Here is a 23175-nt window from a genome sequence, read left to right on the forward strand (position 1 = left end):
CTACTGTTTTATTCACATCTAAAATAGTTAATGAGTTGTCCATTGTTGGCATGGAATTAAAGATATCATGTTTTAGCAAGTAAGCATCTTAGGTTTGCTGATACAAGTTAGTCTTGTTAGAGGAACCAAGTCAATCTTGTCAGAAGAACCATGTGAATCTAGCTAGAGACAATTGTTATTTCTTTAGTTTATGATCTTGTAAAGCAAAACTTTGCAAGGATTTTTCTTTTGTTCTAAGTAAATTCAAACTTATTTTCCTATGAAACTTGAAACCTTTTTTTTTATTACTTTTAATTTTTGAAGATTATTAAAGAATGTATGAGTTTCTTGGTAATGCTTTTGTTTATGCATACTACCATGGTTCCCTATATATCTTTTTTTAGCATCTTTTTGTTACTCCTTTGGTGTGTTTGTTTAACAGCACATTCAACATGTGAACTATCCTTGGTTTTATTTTTGTGATGAGACTTTTGTGTTGATTAATAAACTTTTTAGAATGCCAATGATTGGTATTAAGAGTGATGAAAGGTTTTCACTTAAAATGTCAATGATCGGTATTAAGAGATGTTGATACCCAGGAAATAGTATCAAGTATTAAATATTTTATGTTTGCTTTCACCTTTAACTAACTGATGCAACCTATTTAGAGGTGTTTTGAGATAATTCTCTCAATATTTCTGCATATATTAGGGTTAAGGTAAGTTTCCCATGAGTGGAAATAGTCATGACACTCACATATTATGTTTATTGACTTGAACCTTAGTTAAATCAGAAAGGTATGTACTAAGTGAATGTGTCTCGGTTGAAAGATATGCTTTTCAATAATGAATCCTTTGGTGGTGTATCATAAACATGGAGGGAACAAATAAAAAAAAAGCAAGAACAAAAGATAGTAATTGAAAGCGTCATATTTGTAAGCAAAAACCTACAATTCTAATCGGAAACGTCATATAGTCAGTGAAATCTTATGATTTTAAGTGGAAATGATGAATAATAAGTAGATACTCCAAAATATAAGTGGAATGTTTGACCCTTTTAAAAGAAGAAAAAATATAACAAAAAAATAATTAGACACTAACTAAGAGTTAGTTAATGTACCCAAGTTCAAGTAATAAATACTTCAAATTATACGAGATATAAATCTTGCCATATAAATTTACACAGAGGATAAAAACTCATAAACACAATAATTACGATAGGAGTAAAGAGCCCAAGAGAATGTCCACCATCCCTTCAACTGCATTAATTATGAAGTTGACGGCACTATTATTGAACATGTGATATATGTGGTACACAAGCTGAAAATCTACTTTAGAATATATAGAACAAATAATTTTGTGTGTATCTAGTATGGCAAACTTCATCCTTACATAAGAAACCACAATGCCCCATCGTTCACATAACATGTCTAGTACTGACTCCATAGAAGTTAATTTGACAAGTTGTAAGACTTGTTCCTTTCCCTTATATCTCATGACAGCAATAAAGTTTCCATTAATAACCTACAACAAAAGCACCTTGCATTGACAAAAATTTAAACTGCACAAGATATGAGAAACTTTTCAGAAAAATGAAAAGATTACTCGCACTAAATATGTATATTTCTTTTGGCCTTCCTTATATGACTGAGGATGGTGAGATACTAAATAAGAAGATATAAATACCCTCAAAAAAGAAATTAATGGTAATAGATGCCCCGAAACAAAATGACAAAGAAGCACAACAAGAAGAGAGAAGAGAAAATTATCATATAGAGATGGTAACAAAAAAGCTTAAGTGAGGAAGAAGAATGGGAGAAAATATGTTGTTTCTTTCAAAAGAGAAAAAGTACAAACTAGTACAAAAAAAAATAATTAAAAGATAAAAATCTGATGGATTGATATGACTTTTTTCCCATCATCACACAATAGTACAAAAAATTGAAAAAGTCAATACTTAAAAAAACACATGATGCAAAAGTAAGAAGTGATCGGACCTTTTCCCAATCCACATTGAGGCAAAAATGAGAATCTAGTAAAAATTACTTGACGGTGTGAGCTTGAGGGACGAAAAAGTTAATGAATTGAAAAAGTAGGAATTGTGTGGGATATTCAATGCCGTGTTTTCATAGTTTGAAAACGATGTTGGATTTTTTTCATTCTCAATACTACAAAATATTTTTTTTTCTATATAAGTAATCAAACTGGCATTCATCCAAGAATCTCCCATTTGGTTGCGCAAGCTATTTTTTACAATGAGAATTATATTAAAATGATTCTAAGCTTAGCATCAAATTCCTAAATAAAATTGGATGGGATATGATTTTAAAATAAGTATTATGTAAAGATTTTAAAAGCAGAAATTTGGATTTTAAATACATATTTGGCTTGTAGCAAGAAACAACTCAATGGCAAGGATTAAAGCTCTCTGATTCCGTGATTCGCACCTTTGACTCCAAACTTTAGATTGTCAAACGAATGAGAAGAACAGGATAGAGTTATAAAATTGAATCTTGAGACATGGGAAACTGAATTAGTTTTTTATAATATATTTTTTCATATAAGTCCTTAAACAATTCTTTAATTGCTTTTTTATTTATTTTATTTCTTGGTTTTAGTGGGGGCAAATTGAAAAAAAATTAAAAAAAATTCAATATTATCTAATGGATTTCTCAATGTTGAGTGGGGCTAATTGCTCCCACTGCCACCACTCTAGATCTATCAATGATTATATATATATATATATATTATTCTAATAATAGAATTGTCTTTACTTGAAAAATATAATGCCAACTTCATCTATATATATAACACAAATATGCATAGAAAAATTAACAACCCAAAACAATTTCGCGAAAGCTTGGCAAACAACTGCTTCTCCAGGAGAGTTTGCAAAATAACCCTCAAATGTTGAGCATGATCCTCATTTGAAGGTGAATAAACCAAAATATCATCGATGAACACAATGACAAACTTGTCTAAATAAGGCCTGAATACCCTATTCATTAGGTCCATGAATGCTGCAGGAGCATTGGTTAGACCAAACGGCATCACCAAAAACTCAAAATGGCCATAACGGGTCCGAAATGCCATCTTTGGAACATCTTCTAACTTAATCTTGAACTGATGATACCCAGACCGCAAGTCAATCTTGGAGAACACCCTTGCTCCCATCAGTTGATCAAACAAATCATTAATCCTTGGTAATGAGTACTTGTTCCTGATGGTCACCGTATTCAATTGTCTATAGTCGATGCACAACCTCAAAGATCCATCTTTATTCTTCACAAAGAGAACTGGTGCACCCCAAGGTGATACACTTGGTCGAATGAAACCCTTATATACCCCAATGGTCACCGTATTCAATTAAGTCTTCAATTCTCTCAGCTTTGCTGGTGCCATCTGGTAGGATGTTATAGAAAGAGGAGCCGTACTAGGTAGTAGGTCTATAGCTAACTCCATCTCTCTATCTGGTGGCAAACTAGGCAGTTCTTCAGGGAAAACATCTGGAAACTTCCTCACCAATGGCATCTCTTCCAAAGCTAGCGCCTGAAATCTGGTATCCACCACATGTGCCAAATACACAGGACAACCTTTGCTCTCTAATTTTCTTGCTTCCAAGGACAAAATCAAGCACGAAGGCAAAGTCCTTCTCACACCTTTTAGCACCACTGTGGGTCTTGAGGACCCAGGAAAAGTTATTTTCTTCTTGAAACAATCAATGGAAGCATGATGCCTATCCAACCAATCCATACCAAGGATGGCATCAAAATCCTTAATTTCCAAAGGAATTAAGTTTGCCTTCAACACCACTCCACTAACTAGCATAGGGCACTCCCTATACACCAAACTCCTGACTACCTCCTCACCAAGAGGAGTATGTATCACTAACTCACACTCTAAGGAAGAAGGAGGACTATCAGCATGACATGCAAATGCAGTGCTAATAAAAGAGCACACTGACCCAGAATCAATCAATACATAAGCGTCATGCTGAAAAATGGATAGTGTACCTGTAATCTCATTAGTCTGAGCTCTAGTCTGAGGTTGCTAAGGAACCGGCCGTGAAGTGTTACTGGCAGCTCCTAACTTTGAAGTCACTAAGGTAGGTGCTACTGGCTGTAGACCTCTAGACTAACTAGGATGGCCTTGAGATGGCTGCGCTGATCCACCCCGACCCAACTCTGGACATGCTGATCTTAAATGTCCAGTCTGACCACACTAGAAACACTTGTGAGGAGCTAGGCACTGTCCTTTATGTGACTTCCCACAGTTCCAGCACCTGTTGTTGGCTTCTAGGCCTCTCACACTAGGAGCACTATCAGAACGTGAGAACCTCTATTGATTACCGCTCTGAGGTGGTGGAGATCTTACAGGGAATAATGCAGAAATGCCCTTAGACGAACCATCACTCCTGCTCTTCTTGGATAGCTGCCGCATTTCTAAGCTTCTTCTCTTAGCAATGTTCTCTCGAACTCTCTTGCCTTCTCTAACCAACTGCTCTGCCCTCAAAGCTGATTGTACCATCTCCTTGAAACTTTGCTTGCTTGTGACTGTTATTCTTTCTCTGATGCCCAAGTTTAAACCAACTTCAAATTTGGAACAAAGAACTTCCTCTGTAGGTACTAACTCTGGAACAAAACTAGCCAAGTCCTTCAACTCTGTCTCATATTCTATAACTGTCTTGTTTCCCTGAACCAACCTCATGAACTCGTGCCTTTTCTGATCATGGTGAAATAGGATATAATATTCTTCATCAAACTCACACAAGAAATCTGACCAAGTGACCGCCCGAAGGATTTGCTCTTTAAAATGTCCCACCAAATCCTAGCTCGGCCCTCTAGCAGTCTAGTAGCAACCCTAAGTCTCATCTCAACACCTAGACCCATATCATCAAAGTTAGCAATCACCCTCTTGATCCACTCCTTAGCAATCATGGCACCACTGGTGCCATCAAAAGAACCACATCCAAGCTGTTGGGCTTCCTTCAAGAGCTTAAATAAGACTAAGGTCTGGCTAGGTCCACTGACCTCTGCTGATGCATGCTGAACTGCTGGGGTCTATAGTGGTGCTGGGGTAGTCTGAGTTTGAGTCTGTAGTGGTGCTGCTAGAGTCTGTCTCGAGTAATCTAAGAATTCTTGATACTCCTGATAGGTAGGTTGTCTTCCCTTGGTAGCCCAATGGACCCTGAAGGCTTCTAGTGCCTCAGGAGTTGGAACAAAACTAGGCACTAGAGCAGCTCCCTGAATCTCAGGGGCATGCACTGAAGCAGCCACTGCAGGATCATGCCCTGAACTGGCTTCCTCATTAGGTAGCGATAGAGATGAGGGCGGGGATGGCTCTCCTCATCTCCCACCTTTCTGAACCCTTGGTGTATCAACAGCAGGGGGAGTGATTCTCCCACGGAGAGCACATAAACGTTGTGCTGTCATTTTACTGAAAGAAAAACACAAGACAACTTTTAGAAATAATTCCTACATGCAACAATGCTATATGCAAACTCAACTGGGATACACTAGGTATAAGGATAAAGAATTCAACTTCTGACCCAATTAAGAAATTAACGCTAGAACTGGATTATACTATCTAAACCTAAGCCTAACTCTAAACCAGGGCTCTGATACCACTAAAGTATATCATGCCCCATCCCGCGGGTCCCACATGTGACATACAGCCACGACAACCTAAGGAGGTTAAACACCTGCCTCAATCCTAGATCGCCGTAAGGCTAACCTGTTCTCTACACAATACCACTATAATCACAAGGAATAACTTAACAATAAATACTTACAACAATCATCTTAACCATGTTCAATGGATTGACACCAAGGTAATAAGTATAAATAACCACACTAAAATAAGGGTAGAAACAACAACAATGACAACCACAAGAAGTCTAAAAATATAGAGTATACTGTTTATGTAAAAAAAAATTGCATATCCTAATTCAAATCGAATAAAAATTTTAAAAAAAAATTACATACAGTCAAATCATAATCGAATTAGGACAACATGTGGTTCAAATAAATAAATTTCATTATATTTGGATATATTCAAGATAAGTCTAGATGACATTTTCGAGATAATCTAAAACGTTAGAATATGAAGATAAGCCGAGAGCACAGATCTCAAGGCGATCTAAAATATCCAAATCACAAGATCAAAAGAGAGCACAGATATCGAGGCGATCTAAAATATTTAAATCACAAGATCAGCAGAGAGCACATATCTCGAGGCGATCTAAAATATTCAAATCATAAGATTAACCGAGAGCACAGATCTCGAGGCGATCTAAAATATTCAAATCATAAGATCAGCCTAGAGCACAGATCTCAATGCGATCTAAAACATTTAAATCACAAGATCAGCCGAGAAAACATATCTCGATGCGATCTAAAACATTTAAATCGGAAGATCAGCCGAGAGCACAGATCTCGATGCGATCTAAAACATTTAAATCACAAGATCAGCCGAGAGCACAAATCTTGAGGCAAAATATAAATTACAAAATTGCCCTTGAGACCATATCTCAAGGCATAAATACAAATTACAAGATCGCCCTTGAGAACACATATCTCTAGGCAATCTCAAATCTTAGGATAGCCCAAACACACATCCCGAGGCAATCCTAAATTTTATGTAGCCACATCTCGTGGCAACCTAAGAAAATGCGAGGGCTCCCAAACACATATCTCGAGGCAGATTGAATTTTATTAAAATTTGAAAATTTAATTAAAATTCTAAATTTTGATTTTATCCTCTCTCGAAATTTATTAATTAAATTTAAAAAAAATCAAATTTTAAATTTTAAAATTTGATTTTATCCTATCTTTTGACTTGGTTCAGCTATTATTTCACGGAGGTTGGGTTATGATTTTGCGGAGAAATTTGGTGGTGAAGATAAGAGCAAATAATCGAGTTCTTTAAAGAGGAAGGAGGAGGTTGAACCCAAAAAGAGAGGAAAAAAAAGAGAAGAAAAAGGAAAAAGACAAGAGAAAGATAAAAAGAAGAAGGAAGCCTGGGGGGAAGGCAGCCAAAAATAAAAAAATAAAAAAAAAGAAAGAAAAAAAATGAAGAAGAAGAAAAAAAAAAGGAAAAAAAATGAGAAGGAATTGAGAAGAAAAGAAAGAATGAGAAAAAAAGTATGTACTCCTCTCCTCTTATATATATTTATACATAAAAAAATATATTAAAAAAATCGCCTGAGCTACCATTGTTGTTGTCATCACGTTGGTTGCTTGCCACTGCTGCCTGTCAGGGAAGCCGCCGACGTGGTTGAGTGGCTGAGATAATGCCTCTTGACACCGTTGCTACTGACGCTTACTATTGTCGTGTTGTCAAAGCGAAGAAGAAAAAAAATCAAGAGGAAAAAAAGAAAGAAAATCGAAGAAAAAAATCTCCTATTGCCGTCTGTTTCTCACCGTTATGGCTGCTTGAGTGGCTAAAATAATGCCGCCAAGCATGCAATCTGCCGTTCGCCACTACTACTACTCACCGCCGTTGATACTTGAATAACTGAGATAATGCCGTCAAGTATGCCCAATGCTTTTGTTGCCGTCGATGCCGCCGTTGCTGCCGGATGTTGTTGTCGTCACTGCTGATTTCGTCATTTGCTTTGTTGCTGCTGCCATTGCATGAGAGATATCAAAGCAGAGTTGTTGTCAAGGCTGGAGAGCTGGCGGAAATATACATGCACCAATGCTGCCTGTTCTTTCTCGCCATTGTTAAGAATATATTAAAGCTGCCTGTCAGCATTACTGAAGAATGTTAATGCTTCTTCCGCATCATGGACAAAGTTAACAAGAAGCGCCGGGAGAGGTATACGCACTTATTCAGCACCGGGAAGCCTGATCCGTCTCTTTTCGCTTCGTCGAATTCAAAGCTCTCAACTTTAACATCAGTAGCCGATGGATCGATCCCAATCACACCACTTCTCAAGGATGAGCTAGATATCATCATGCCGACCATCCGGAACCTTGACTTCCTCGAGATGTGGAGGGCGTTCTTCCAGTCGTACCACTTCATCATCGTTCAGGATGGAGATCCGTTGAGGACCATCAAAAGTCTTGAGGGTTTCGACTATGAGCTCTACAACCGCAGCGATATCCATCAGATCTTGGGGCCTAAAGCATTCTGTATCTTGTTTAAGGACTCTACTTGCAGGTGCTTTGGGTCTATGATTTCTAAGAAGAAGTATATTTTTGCCAATGATGCAATTGCTTCGTAGCATAGGATCTGTCTGGAAAAGAGATCAATGCACTTGAACAACATATATATATATATATATATATATATATATATAAAAACCTGCTCTCCACTTCCCCTCCTAATCAGAACTATTGACAAAGGTGGTGGGATTCTCGACGCGAACTAGCTCATCTTCAGATCTTGCACTGTATCAATGGAGGAAACTACAGTGTTCACGCCATCACTAGAAGATATGAAGCACGTCAGCTCTGAGGATGGGAAGATGCTCACCAAGCCCTTCCTCGATGTGTGCAAGCTTGTGCTGCCGGTCATAGAAAAGTTTGGAGTTGCAGTGTCACTCATAATTCTAATCCATCAAAGTTTGAGCTCCTCTACAGCATGGTGTGTCTAGGGGTTGAACCTAAAACAGCAAAGGCTTCTTCAAGCTGTACCGATGGCCTTTTGTGGCTGACAAGGACCATGGACTTCTGGTGGAACTATCCCGCAACTTGGTTGAACATCATGATTGGACAATGCCACAAGCTTGTACAGATTCCTATGTTAAAACTTTGAAGAAATGGCATGGCTAGTTTTAGCCATGAAACTCACTCCGGACAGGAACAAATTCATGGAAGTGATAAGAGGATCAGGTGATCTAAATGTGGATATGATGACACTACAGGAAAATATGCATTTTGCAATGAGCTTTTCCCGGCGGTTTAAGTAAAACTACCACGAAATTCTACCTTTGCGGCGGTTGTCATGGCTGTTTTATTTTTACGGCAGTTTAGTGTAAAACAGCCGGGAAATTCAAGCATTTCCCGGCGGTTTAAGCAAAACCGCTGGTAATGTCATACATTTCACGGCGGTTTGAATAAAACCGCCACTAAAGTCATGCATTTAGTGGCAGTTTTAATAAAACGGCCGCGAATAGCAATTTATGAGAATTTCTTATTTTATTGTTGATTATTATTATTATTATTATTATTATTATTATTATTATTATTATTATTATTAATATTAATATTATTTTGTATTGAAAATGGGTTCATTAAATTGAATCAAATTAAACATTAATTAATACCTCATTAATTATTTTTTATTTTAATAATAATTAATATTAATTTTCTTATTATTTCGTATTGAAAATGGGCTCATTAAATTGAATCAAATTAAGCATATCAATATACATTAATTAATCCCTCATTAATTATTAGTCTATTTGCATATTTCCATAGCCACTTTTTTATATAATTATTGTTTATAATCATAGTGTTTCGATTAAATTTGAAATGGTCCAACTTTATTAATCTTTCGAAATGTATGCATATTAATTTCCTCAAAAATAATTTATTTTTTTAATAATTATTATTAGGTATAGATTGATAATATAAATCTTACGATTTAGATTATTATGTGGAATTACATGTAAGATTTTTTTCATAGAATAAAAACAATTTTTAAGCATTATCTAATTTATAATCAGTGATTTGTTATTTAATGGAAAAAAATGTGAAAAAACATAATTATATATATATATATATACTATATATATATATATATATATATATATATATATATATATATATATATATCTAGAAATATTTTTTTAACACAACAAAACAATAGTTGGATTGAAAGAAAAGGATTTGTTTTTTTAATTATATACTTAGTCCCCATACAATGAGCTCTATTTTAAAACATAATACATAATTATTATTATGGATATTACATTTTCACTTAATTTGAAAATTTAAATTCTAAATGTATGTTTTTAAAATTTTATTTTAAAACAAATTTTTTTAATATGAGGTATTTCAATTATTCAATTTTTCTTGATATTAGTTTTTTCAATTTTTTAAATTTATATGAGGTATCGTACATTCACAAATCCTTAAACCTCAGTTTTATCAGCAATAAAAATTAATAATGATACTTAAAATTCATGTATGTTTTGAGTTAAATCTTAATTTTTATTAGTTAAACCCACTCAAGACCTTAATCCCTAATTAATAAAAAATATTTAATTGCTTATTTAATGTTCAAGATAATATAATTGTTTATATATGGCAACAAACTATGCAAATTTTTATATAATTTTATAATTGACCAACCCAATATCCCATCAACAAAGCCAATATATTCATTTTAATTTTAAAAAAGAAAAAAAAATTTAACCCACACTCAAAACTATGAGGAACAGAAATTTGTTTATTTTAAAATTTTTTTTATTAAATTTATATTAAAAAACTGATTGTATGATAATTATAACATTTTGCAGGGATAAATATGATAAAAAACAGAAATATTGTATTATAGGATCCTAGTTTTAACGGATGCAAGGCCGGCCCAACAGGCCCATTGGAGGTACTTAATCTTAATAGGTTCACTTCCAATCCCCTTCATTTTCACTCTGCCTCCAATTTCGTCTCTCTTTGTCTCCCAAAACCCTAGCCCTAATTTCCATCCCCGCTCTCCGGCGAGAGAAGAATTTGATTGGAGATTTCGTTGATCAGTCGAGAGGAGAGTTCGATTGGAGATTCCTTTGGTCAATCGAATAGCTCCCATTGGTAAGCCCTCTAATTCCTTGGATTCCTTACGGTTTTTGTTTCAGAAATTTTGAATCTTGAAGCACCAACAGCTTGGGGTAACTGTATACTAAAACAAGTGTAGATGTAACAAAATTTTCATTCACAAACCATTAAGATCATTTGTTTACCAATAAAGTGATTGATTAACAGCATCTTACGATATTGGCGATGATATAGTGAAGTAGTTGAGTCTTTTGCATCCATAATGAATCGGCATTTGCCGTCCTTTGCCATAATAAGACTTTTTCCATGAATATCTAACTCTCCATCAAACTGTTTTATTTTCATTATCTTTTCAATTTCTTGTTAAGGTTAGTCAAGACAGTGTTTTATTTACAGGAAACTTTACATGATGCTATTGAAGATTCACTAGTATGGCCAGTGCGGAAAATTGTCCCTATAATAACTGGTGATTATAGGTATGTTCATATTACCAGTTACATGTTTCATTTCTTTCAATTTTTGGGCAATTTATTTAGATCTTCAGTTTCTTTCTTCATCTCTTTCTTAGTTACCTTGAGCTAAAGCCTGTGGGGACATTGGAAGTAAAGCTCAATATGTTTTAATTGGCTGATTAAGGATGTTCTGATTCCTTTTGCACTTATCTCAACACAAACAAAATGATGAATTCAAATTACATTACTGTCTGCTATGATCTAGTTATAAATGAAGAAGCAAATTTCATGGGGTTAGCATCAAGGCTTAATTATGGCTGAAATTATAACCTGAAAAATGGAGGCTGAGTAGGTTAAATCTCTTTGATTGATATTAGACTAATTTATTGCCGATTAATTGAAAACATGATTAATATTATTAAGCAAAACAAAAGGCTGAAGTTATTCGGCAGGGGGTACACAAGCTGAAGTTGATTCTCTTAGGCAAACTGTCCATCAGTTACTGCAACGAACTGAAGTTAATGAACAACATATAGCAAATCTTACCCAACAATTGGCAAATCAAAACCCAAATTCTATACATAATCAGGTTTATGATAAATTTTCATTTTTATGTTATAGTTTTATATGATTGTTATAAATCTATTATTTATGTTTGTGCTTCTAAGTTTTGTTTTTATTTCTTAATATTTGATATTGGTATCATTTCATAATAGGAAAATGCAGGCTCCCCAGTTATTGGGAGGCATTCGTCACAAGCTAGCCATTCAACAAACGATGAACTGAATTCAAACGATGCAGGATGACCACATAGTGAAAGTTGTACGATCTCTTTCTTTATACTTTTTTCTACTTGAAAAAATGAAATGTATGTTTCATATGTTATTTGTTTGATTGAGTATGTCTTTTTGGATCAATTTAATAAGTTTGCATCTTTTTATTATCACAGAGTATGCTAAGGATGGCAAGTTCTTTTCAGGAGATTTGTTGAGGATGCTGCAACAGAAATGACATCATTATCTTCATTTACTATTTTGTTTATGTTAGTTTCTTATCTTATCATGACATTATGTTTTTGGCTATTATTATCTTCTATTTGATGAACAATTAGTGATTTTCTATGTTTTTTCCATTTCTATATTGAACTGTAGTGCTTATATAAGATCTGAATTTATATTTTGCTTAACTAGAACTTGTGTTTGATTGATCTTTTTATCTTTTAGTAATGTTATGTGTGTGATTTTTGTTTATATATAACTCTTGATATAAGGCAAAGTTTAATACATGGTTGAAAATTGAATGATGTTGAAATGGTCATGCTCTTGACTTATTGATGATTAGGTATATGAAGTACTTTACATATATATGTTATTTATATTGTTGATGATGCATCTATATTGATTATCTATATACTTGTTTCTAACATATATATATATATATATATTGTTAATTATCTATATACTTGTTTGTGATACATAGTTGCAGTAGAGAAGGCCAAAGTCAGAAGAGTACAAAAGGTGTGATTTTATTAGCTAGATTTATACATTTAATACTTGTTATAATTAGTTCATTGGCAAAATAACTAATTAAGGTTTTTGCATGTGTTCTTTTTGTTTATGAACATGTTCATTTCAATCAAATTGGGATGAACTACTTCATTGCATGCAATGTATCTTGGTAAGCAAATAATTAATTCTCCTCTCTTTTACATCTTGTTACTTTAAGTATATAAAGCTTGATTTGTTATATTTATATACACACACAGGAGGTTATGATAAAGATAATAAGGCAGCAAGAGCTTATGACTTGGCTTCTCTTAAGTACTTGGGAACAACTACGACAACCAACTTTCATGTAACTTAAACTCTCTACCTTTTTAACACTAATTTCATTGATTCCTTTCATATATATATATATATATATATATATTTAATTAATGTTGTATATTTTCAGATAACTAACTATGAGGAGTTAGAGGAAATGAAACATATGACAGAAATATGTCACATCTCTTTCAAGGTATATATACATATATATATATATATATATATGTTTGATAGGCATAGTTAACCATCACAATAAGAGTATATGTTAATACTAGTTAGTATCATTATCAATCAAACATATGTCCACACAAAAATATGTTGCATCTCTTTCAAGGTATATATATATATATATATATGTTTCATAGGCTATTTAAGCATCACAATAAGAGTATATGTTAATACTAGTTAGTGTAATTATAAATGCAAAAAAAAAAAAAGCATTGGTTTTCTAGAGGTGCTTCTATCTACCATGGTGTCACAAGCTATATTCCTTATATATATGGATTTATCCAAATCATTCTTTGCTCTAATTAATTAATGAGAGATTTATTGTTTATACAGGTAATAACAAGTGAAAAGGCCATGAATGCAGCACTATTATTGTCAAGTGCAACTCATAATGTAAACAAAAAACTAGTTCCATTGATGTAATTGTTCAATTGACGTAACGGCGAATCTTTTGTGCTAATGGTTTGATAAATTTTATTTATGAAATATATTTTTATTTTTTTGTTTAGTAATTGAATGGTGTGTAATGTAACTTAATAAAACTTTGACAGGTATAATATTGTAAACAAATTGCATATTTATAAAAAATAATAAAAAAAAAAAAAAAAACTTAGTTGGCATTAGCGGCAGTTTTCAACTGCCGGGAAAAACAATATAAGCTATAATATATACATTTAGCGGCAGTTTAAACTGCCACCAAAACTGCCGGTAAATAAAACAAAAAACAATAATGTTGCATTTCATGGCTGTTAAGAACTGCCGCTAAAACCACCGGTAAATGCAATTAATGCAATTCGTGGCAGTTTAAAACGGCCGGAAAAGTTGACCTTGGCGGCGGTTATAACTGCCGGAAAATTCAAGGCAAGGGGGATGTGTATGTAATTAGCGGCGGTTATAACCGCATGAAAAACCGCCGCGAAATGAAAACCGCATTTCGCGGCGGTTATTCCGGCCGTTAATGAAAACCGCCGTAAAATGAGTCCCGACGCTAGTATTCACGGCGGTTTTAAAACGGGCGCATAATTAATTTAGCGTCGGTTAAAACCGCCGCTAAATTACTCAAAAACCGCCGCAAAATGCATATTTTCCTGTAGTGTGAAAATTTTCTCAACTTTCTCTCCTCTTCTCGTTTACTTGATAGGTTTTGCACATCTCTTATCTTTGTAATTCCTTGCTAAGAAAAACACCAAGATACTAAAAAAACAATGTTCAAATGATTGCCAAGTCAAGTGATAACCATTCTCAGGAGAGAGTTATGACAAGGAAATGGCTGTGAAATTCTCTTTGCTTCTATTCATCAAGAAACACTTGCAGAAAACTTGGTTAAGGTTTGAAGAGATGGATCTTGGAAGAGTAAATGTGTTTCCAGCTTTCGCTGGTATTTCAAATGCCCTGTAGCTGAATCTATAGTCAAAGTGAAGTTATGAAAGCTCTTAATGATGATCCTGACTTGCCTGCTGGCCTTGAAATCATCGATGTAGCGAAATCCTGTCTCAAGACTGAATGCAAAAGCATAGTCTCATGTACTAATATCCTTGCATTTGCAGCAAGAGACAATGTTCAATTTAGCATGGGAATACCATATGATGTGCCATCAGAGCTCACATGAAACTTCAATGGCAAGGGTTTGTCTCAATGTCTCAAGAAGAAATGATCAATCTAGCACATGCATGGCAAAAAGTAAATAAATAAATAAATAATAGAAAAATGCATACGTGCAATAATAAAATAAAATAAAATGAATGAAAAGCATGCATATGTGCATGAAAAATAAAAAATAAAAAAATAGAAAAAAAAAAGTCAAAAAAATGAAATAATGACAAGCATGCAAAAAAATAAAAAAATAAATAAAAATAAAAATAATCCAGGCCCACCATTTAAATGATGAGTATGGGGTTCCAAGTATAAAAATCAATTCATGTGGCTCATGCATGATGAAAAGACATGTATATTCATCTTGCTGAGAATATATATATATATATAGATGTGCTTATCCCTCACCAAAAATGAGTGGCATGCATGCACATATATACTAACGTGCCTCACTCCAAATATATATATATATATATATATTTAAAATCATGGAAGTTGTAATGATACCTTATGGTGATTTAATGTGGAAAGCACCTGCTCTTCATTTGGTGTTGATGTGATTAAAATAAAAGAAAAGAATTAAAAATAATGCCATGCATATATACTCATGGGCTATTATTTGGGAATAAATAAATGATGAGCATTGATCATGGGTCCCACCAAAAAGGAATATACATGGGAAGAAATAATAATAATAATAATAATAATAATAATAATAACAATAAGAAAAATGGCAAGTGAATTGGGCCTCGGATGGTCTGGCTGTGTGGGGCTTAAACAAAAAATAATAATAAAAAAAAACAATATAAAAAATCTCTTATAAAAAATGAGGGAAAGAATGAGAAAAGCATGCAATATCCATGCATACGTTTATATTGGAGCTCGGCTCCCATGTCTCCATCCACTTATTATTGTGGTAAGTATTGGAGCTCGGCTCCCATGTCTCCATCAAAACATTTAAATAATAATCCAACCCGTAGGCTCAGTATACATCAACATGATAACATAATTCTCATTTAAGAAATCACAAGTGTTCACAATTACAATTCTCACTTCAAGAGTGAATAGCTTGTTTATAACGTTTGCCATGAAATAATTTTCATCAAGAACATCATACAAAAGTATCTTTTGAAAATATACTTCAAAGATTCCATCATCACAATAAAATTCAACTCAGTTTCCACATGCCTTTTTGGTCATCATAACAAGAGCATTAAATCTCTTAAAAATGCATAATTTGAAACATATATTTCAAAACACAGGATTTCCAAACCACAACAATATATATACACTTTGCAAATATTTATGCAATAAGACAAATCATAAATCACCATGATTTCTAAACTCCATGCAAAAATTTTAAAGAGATTTAGTAATGTGGGGTCTATCATTCAAAGGCAAGCAACTTAAATATTAAACAAGCATGCGTGAGTCATAATCCAAACTTTTGTAAATCCCACTCACAAACTTGGCGAGCTAGAAACCTCCGGTGTTACTTCTCCACCGGCTCTTTCCCCTTACTTGAAGTTTCTCCTCCTAGAAGCAATTAAACAAACCAAACAAATACCCAAACAACATCAACAACTAGATTAATTGAAATGAAGGAAAATGCTCAAAATGGGGTAATGATTGCTTCTTAGGTTTTCTAAACTCTCTAGCTAGAAGATCTAACAAGAATAGATCTCACACAACCCTTAAAACTAACAAGGGAAGCAAGAATAACCAAATTTGGTTCGGTACTACAGTAATCCCAAAATCAAGGAAGAAGAAAGTTCAAGGATTTCTCGATACCAAGGTCTTACAAATCAACACCAATACTCCTCTCTAGTTTTACCATCAAAGAGGAAGAAAAGGAGAAAGAATCAAGCTCCCACTTGGATCAACAACAAAACCCTAGCTATACTCATCCAATGAACAAGGAAGAACAAGCAAGGAAGAGGGTTTACCTTGAGTCAAAGGATGACCACTCTTTAGGATCCAAGAACAAGCCCACAAATCCCACCAAAATCACGCCTTAAACCCTAAGAATGGCGGAGGAAGAGAGGAGGAGAGAATGGGAAGGTTTTTGAGAAAAGATAAGTGACTCAAACGGGGCTTTTAAGAGATGAATGCATGATATTTCAGGTGGAACACAGTCTGAACATGACCATGTCCTCCTACTGATTTTTCCAGGCAATTTTGGCATTAGGACCCGCACGGGCATGTTAGAGCTAGCACGATCACTATAGCTAAATAATGTAGCACCAATCTGAAGAAAGAACACGGTCTGAGTGCTCCCGACACGGGTGTGTCAGAGCTGAAATTTAAAGTTTGAATGCCCAGATTCTCCTGAGAAAATCAATGGGACCGACATGGGTTGAGCACGACCGTGCTCACGCTAAAAACCACTTTTTAATCCTAAATACATCGTCAAACACTCGGTAAGATGCCCCAAACTAAAGACAATGAGAAAATGACTAAAATGACCAAGATAACAAAGTAACAAGCAAGGGAAAATGGACCGAATTACCACAAGCATATCACTCGCATCGCACATGAGCTCGAATGGTTCATTCCAATCTGGTGTGATCAAAATTGGTGCTTGAACTAATTTCTCTTTCAACAAATTAAAAGCAACCAAACAATCATTTCCAAAATCAAAAGAGGCATCCTTTTCAAGGAGTTTTGTCAATGGTTGAGTGATCTTCGAAAAATCCTTGATGAACTGCCTGTAGAACCCCACATGCCCCAAGAAGCTACGAACTCCTTTCACATTTGTTGGTGGAGGAAGTTTATCTATGACTTCAATCTTCGCCTTGTCTACTTCCATCCCCATTTGGGAGATCTTGTGACCAAGGACAATGCCTTCTTGGTCCATGAAGTGACACTTTTCCCAATTAAGAACAAGATTTATCTCCTCACATCTCACCAATACTCTCTCCAAATTTCTTAAACAAATGTCGAAGGAATCCCCAAACACTGAGAAGTCATTCATGAACACCTCGATGATATCCTCTAGGAGATCATCAAAAGGGCAGTTATGCAACGTTGGAATGTCACCGGTGCATTGCATAATCCGAAAAACATTCTTTGGTAAGCAAAAGTACCATAGGGACGAGTAAATGTTGTCTTCTCTTGATCTTCTGGAGCGATAGGAATCTAAAAATATCCTGACATACCATCAAGGAAGTAATAAAACTGATGCCCAGCCAATCGCTCCAACATCTGATCAATAAACCGGTAACGAAAAATGATCCTTTCGAGTTGCATCATTCAACCTCCTGTAATCAATGCAGGCACGCCAACCTGTAATTGTTCTGGTTGGAATTAATTCATTCCTTTCATTTTTCACCACCGTCATTCCCCCTTTCTTCATAACTACTTGAGTCAGGCTCACCCAAGCGCTATCGGAGATGGGATAAATAATTCCTGCATCCAACAGTTTTACCACCTCTGCTCTGACAACTTCCTTTATGTTCAGGTTCAATCTTCTCTGAGGTTGAATTACAGATTTGTAATTGTCTTCCATTAGGATTTTATGAGTACAAAATGAAGGATTGATACTCTTTATGTCAGAAATCTTCCAAGCAATAGCAGCCTTATGCCTCTTCAACATGTTCACAAGCTTATCTCTATGATCTGTGGAGAGACTCGAAGCTATAATGACAGGGAGCTTTGACCCTTCTAGTAGAAAAGCATACTCCAAGTGTTCAGGTAACACCTTGAGTTCCAAATTGGGTGGCTCTTCGATGGATGATCGCAATTTGTTCTCCTTTAGTCTATCAATCTCCTCAAACTGTGTTAAATCTTACTCAAGGACACTGTCTAAATTGCCTTCTTGCGCTTGTGAGTCTGAATGATCTTCAACAATCTCCACATTTTCTAGCCTCAAAAGTTTCGTTTGTTGCATGTGCAACCCCCAACGAAAAAATTTCATGTCTTTGTTCATAGTAAAAGGAATTGAACTGAGCAAGTACCCTTTCCAAGCTTCCTTCCAAATGATAACTCATAGATGACAGTGTTGACTTTTCAAACTGATCCAAAACACTGACTAGTTCACAATTCTGATCCTGAACTTCATTGATGTGATCAATAACCAATTCTTTCGCAGAATAACTAATCATGGGTTGCTCTTGCATAAAACAGTGTGAAATGGATTTTATTGCAAACAACTGCATCTTCTGTTCTATGTTTTTAACCATTCCCAAGATCGTATCAAATAATTCGGTTGTCTTGATTATTTTCTCTGCAATCAAAGGAAGAAAACAAATCAGAAAAATAAAAGAATAAAAAAGTGTGAAATAGAACAAGTGATGAATAGCTTAAAATAGCAAAGTGCAAATGCTTCCAAAATGCCTACTCCCAGCAACGGCGCCAAAAACTTGACACACCCCTAGCGTGTGTGTAATGCAAGTGCACGGGTCATCGAAGTAATAAAATACCCCAGTGAATGGGTAATCGAATCCACAGGGAATAATTGTTCAGAAGCACAAAGTATTACTATTTAGATAGAATGAAAACCAATTTTTGATGTTGCTTCAAAATATCAATGCAAATGAAAGTAAATGAGAGAAGAGAAAGCACGAGGAATAAAGAGAGGTAATCAATGGTAAAATGAGGTACTCAGACAATGCTCACCCTAGGACTATTGTTTCAAGTGCAAGACTAATATTATGCCCCCTAATTGAAGTTTAATGAGTCGTGGAGATCCAAAGACATAGAGTCTCAAACCTAAAGTCAACCGTGACTAGTCCTTTACACTATGCCCCGGCGGAAAGGGATACTCTCGACGCCTCATACTGTATATGACTGTTTGAAACTCTAGGGATTCCAAGTGATAAACCCTATTTCCTAATATAGATCTAACCCTTTGGTCCAGGCGAAAGACCCCTAATCACGATTATGCCCCAACACTAAGGATTACTTCAACACTTCACTCTGTTGCTCACACTACTAAGCCCCAGTGGAGTTTGTCTCTTAGCACTTCACTCTATCGCGACCGCAAAGAACTCTTGGAACGTGGAGGTAGGATAAATCACGTCAGAAGGGAAAGGGGCGTTCCACTACCTCTCGACTCACCCTTCAACCTCTTCAGTCTCGCTAAATCTAACCCTAATGAAGTTGTCACCCCTTCATAGGATTACCTAGATAGATTTCTCAGCCTTAGTGTCACTCTAAGGGAAAATCAAATCAATAGGCACACAAGATTGAAACTCAATTAAAACGTCAAATAAAAAAAATATAATAAGAGTCAATGAAATAAGATCATCCTAGGGTTTATATGTCCAAGCACCCATTAGGAGTTTAGCTCTCCATGGAGCAATACAAAATCAACAATGAAATCAAAAGTAAGTGGGAGCAATCCATAGAGATAACCCCCTTGGTGTCCGTGTTGATGGTCTTAAGGAGCCGCCTCATCTTCTCCAAAGACTCCTTTGTTAAGCCTAGGGCATACCTCGCCGAATCGATACCGACGAATAACTCTCCTCCAAACAGAATCGATGTCGAATGCCATAGAACCGCTCCTAAAACCCAGCAAAAACCTCTCTAAACCCTAGCCGCATTTACCCCAAAAGATAGGAAAAAGATAGGAAGAAGATCCCCAAATAAAACTATCAAAGCGGTATTTATAGGGCTGAAATCAGGCATCCACACTGGCGTGTGGAATTTCCACAACGCTGTGTGGATTTTTAGCTTGCGTTTTCTTGCTCGCTGTGAACAGTAACTGATTTTGCTACAGTGAACTGCTGCAATACTTTGCCAAAATACTCCCAAATTCATTTTCTTCATCGAGGCCACATGATTGGGCACACATCCATGCTGTAGATCATGTCGCATCTTCAATTAAACTACATTGATGAAGCTCTTGGAAATGTTACACAAGTTGGAACACATGAGTGTGATTGCCTTTGTTCCCCTCCAATTTGTATATTTACTTGAGCATTTTGGAGGTTGGCACACACGCACATGTCTATGATCACAACCTGTGCCTTGACCCTTGTTCGATACGAGAATTCCATCAACAATCGCGTTCGCGATCTACTTTTGCTTCTTTTCTTCCAAACTTGTCTCCACAACCCTAAATGCACAAAAAACACAAATACACACGATTGAGCTATAAAATCTGATAAAAGTGATGCTCAATGTAAGAAAAGTATACTTCGTATTACTTATACACAAGCACTTATCAGGCACACTAGCGTTAACATAGCGAATCCATCGTACATGTCATCAAATTCTCCTAAGAATTCTCTTGGTATCCTCTCAATGGACTCAAATTAAAGTTGAGCCACCAAAATGATATGAATTGAAGTTTGATGCTCAAAATAAAAAATAACTTTAGTATAGTATCCACTCAAGATATTTACACTTGTTCACAGTGATCATGCTATTTGATTAATTAAATACTAAATAAGATACTTATGTTTAAAATATGAATCATATGATTATTTTATCAATGATTTATAGTATAACCTTTACAAAATAATAATTTTGGGGCTAAAAAGAATTATTATTTTATAAAGGTTATTAATTTATTGATAAATAAAAAATTTATAAATTTATCAATAAATGAATATTTATTAATTTAGAGGAGTTTCTACATTTTTTACAATTGGGTAGAAGCAACAAAACCTAAAAAATTAACATATAGATGCTATTAATTTGGCTTAAAACATTGATGCAAAGACAACAACTAATATAAATTGTTTTTGGCATAGCAAAATCTGATCAAAAGAAGGAATGGCTTTTGAGCAAGTTGGTGAGGAGGAAGATAGCCATGCTCTAAAAGAAATTATTTCTAGTTTACAGTATAGAAATGCAATTAATGTTAATCAGCTTATGAACCATCCTAGTGAAATTAATATTATGATGGAATCACCTACAGTTGTTGATGATTAAAATCAAGATCTAGATAATAATCGTGCTTTGCTAAATGTTTCTCCGAAAGAGGTTTTTCTAACAATATATACAAACATTAAAAAATTACTTGTTTTAAAATAAGAAAAATATACCAAATATGATGTGTACTTTGTAAAACATTAAGAATGAGATTAAATTTAGTTCAGAAACAAATAATAAACAAACAACTTTACATACATATTTAAAAAAATAAATTTAAAAATAAAGGTATGTTAAAAAAAAAAAATCAATGTTAGATTTCTATGTATTTGATAAATTATTAATTTATATTTTCATTAGGCCTAAGGAGTTTTAAAAAAATATTATATTATGTATTTATCAAAATTATTAATTTAGCTCATTGCCTCAAGTCCAAACTGGAAAAAAAATATTATTTAATTAAAATTATTAATTTATCAAATATTTATTTATGGAGTTTTTATTGTATATGTATTCATAATTTATATTTTTATGTCAACAATAGGTAAGGTGGTAGATGGTTGAGTGGTATGATTTTAAGTTCAAATCTTTATAAACTAAATTGATATCTTAGAAAAGTAAAAACTTATTATTTAAAAAAAAAAAAAAAAGAAAATCAAAGTTGATTTTTGAATAAAGAGAGAATTGAGGTTTAGGGGTTAAATTAAGGATGGAAAGAGAATCGAAGAGTTAACTATTTCAAAATAATTCAATATATTATTTTAACATAAAGTAATAATGCGTATTAATTCAAAAATCAACAATTTTAATTCCGAAACCTTATCTCATTCTTATTTGGCTTTTAACATTGTATTCCAACCTTCTTCATAAGCCATGGAAATTTCATTGATAAATATAAACCTCTTATTTTGAGAACATATCTAAAATTAATAATTTCCTACATTATCCATAATAAATGTGATATATTAAAAATATTTTTTAAAATATTAAACCATTGGATGATATAATATTTTGAAATTTCCCAATATATGTAGACTGGTTTTTCTTTTTTCTCTTTTTCTTTATCTTATATAGTTATAGAAATTTTATATGGGTTATCAATTAATTTTTATTTTAATTTTTTTTAATATGAAAACTTTCATTAGAGCTTTCTGTCTTTTCTTGACAAGTTATTATAAATATTGGATAAAATGATTTTTAATTGTAATAATCTTTTGCTTTAATTTGGAAAATTATTAAATTTTCGGCAAAAAATACAATTTAATTTTTGGATTTTGATTGTCAAATATCTCTTTAAATTTACATATATGCCCTTATAATATAAAGTAGTTGCTAGCAATTCCCATATAAAGCATTTTCTCATGCAGTTTTGCCATTATCATTATATGCAATTATGATGTTGAGGCCAATTTAAATTATATTTTTTTAAAAAAATTCTAATTTAAAAATTAATCATTTTTTTTAAAGGAAAACACATCTACAATGAGAAGGAAAAAAAAAATTCTTCTGTTAATTGTTAGGTGTGTGTATTCATATACATACGTATAAAATATGTTGG

General features: G+C 34.0%; 2 protein-coding genes, 1 long non-coding RNA gene and 1 pseudogene across 3 annotated transcripts; 3 read left to right on the forward strand and 1 right to left on the reverse strand.

Annotated features, from left to right (window-relative positions):
* Positions 1–1190: 1190 nt before the first annotated feature.
* LOC120278467 lies at positions 1191–3152 on the reverse strand. The gene is made up of 2 exons (XM_039285261.1): positions 2880–3152; positions 1191–1502 (listed from the first exon to the last, which is right to left on the reverse strand). Exons 1-2 carry the CDS (start codon positions 3150–3152, stop codon positions 1191–1193), a joined length of 585 nt encoding a protein of 194 aa, XP_039141195.1.
* A 5227-nt stretch (positions 3153–8379) lies between these two features.
* On the forward strand, positions 8380–8892 carry LOC120278469 (annotated as a pseudogene).
* A 1701-nt stretch (positions 8893–10593) lies between these two features.
* LOC120279641 lies at positions 10594–12651 on the forward strand. Its single transcript, XR_005541975.1, has 4 exons — positions 10594–10735; positions 11096–11175; positions 11868–11973; positions 12101–12651. It is a non-coding gene; the product is annotated as an uncharacterized LOC120279641 (long non-coding RNA).
* Positions 12652–12698: 47 nt separating this feature from the next.
* Positions 12699–13657, forward strand: LOC120279640 (AP2-like ethylene-responsive transcription factor AIL5). Its single transcript, XM_039286564.1, has 4 exons — positions 12699–12828; positions 12917–13005; positions 13105–13170; positions 13539–13657. The coding sequence occupies exons 1-4, from the start codon at positions 12819–12821 to the stop codon at positions 13626–13628; spliced, it is 255 nt and encodes an 84-aa protein (XP_039142498.1). The 5' UTR covers positions 12699–12818; the 3' UTR covers positions 13629–13657.
* Positions 13658–23175: the final 9518 nt, after the last annotated feature.

This window comes from Dioscorea cayenensis, chromosome 16 (assembly GCF_009730915.1).
Source record: "Dioscorea cayenensis subsp. rotundata cultivar TDr96_F1 chromosome 16, TDr96_F1_v2_PseudoChromosome.rev07_lg8_w22 25.fasta, whole genome shotgun sequence".
Taxonomy (NCBI): Eukaryota; Viridiplantae; Streptophyta; class Magnoliopsida; order Dioscoreales; family Dioscoreaceae; genus Dioscorea; species Dioscorea cayenensis.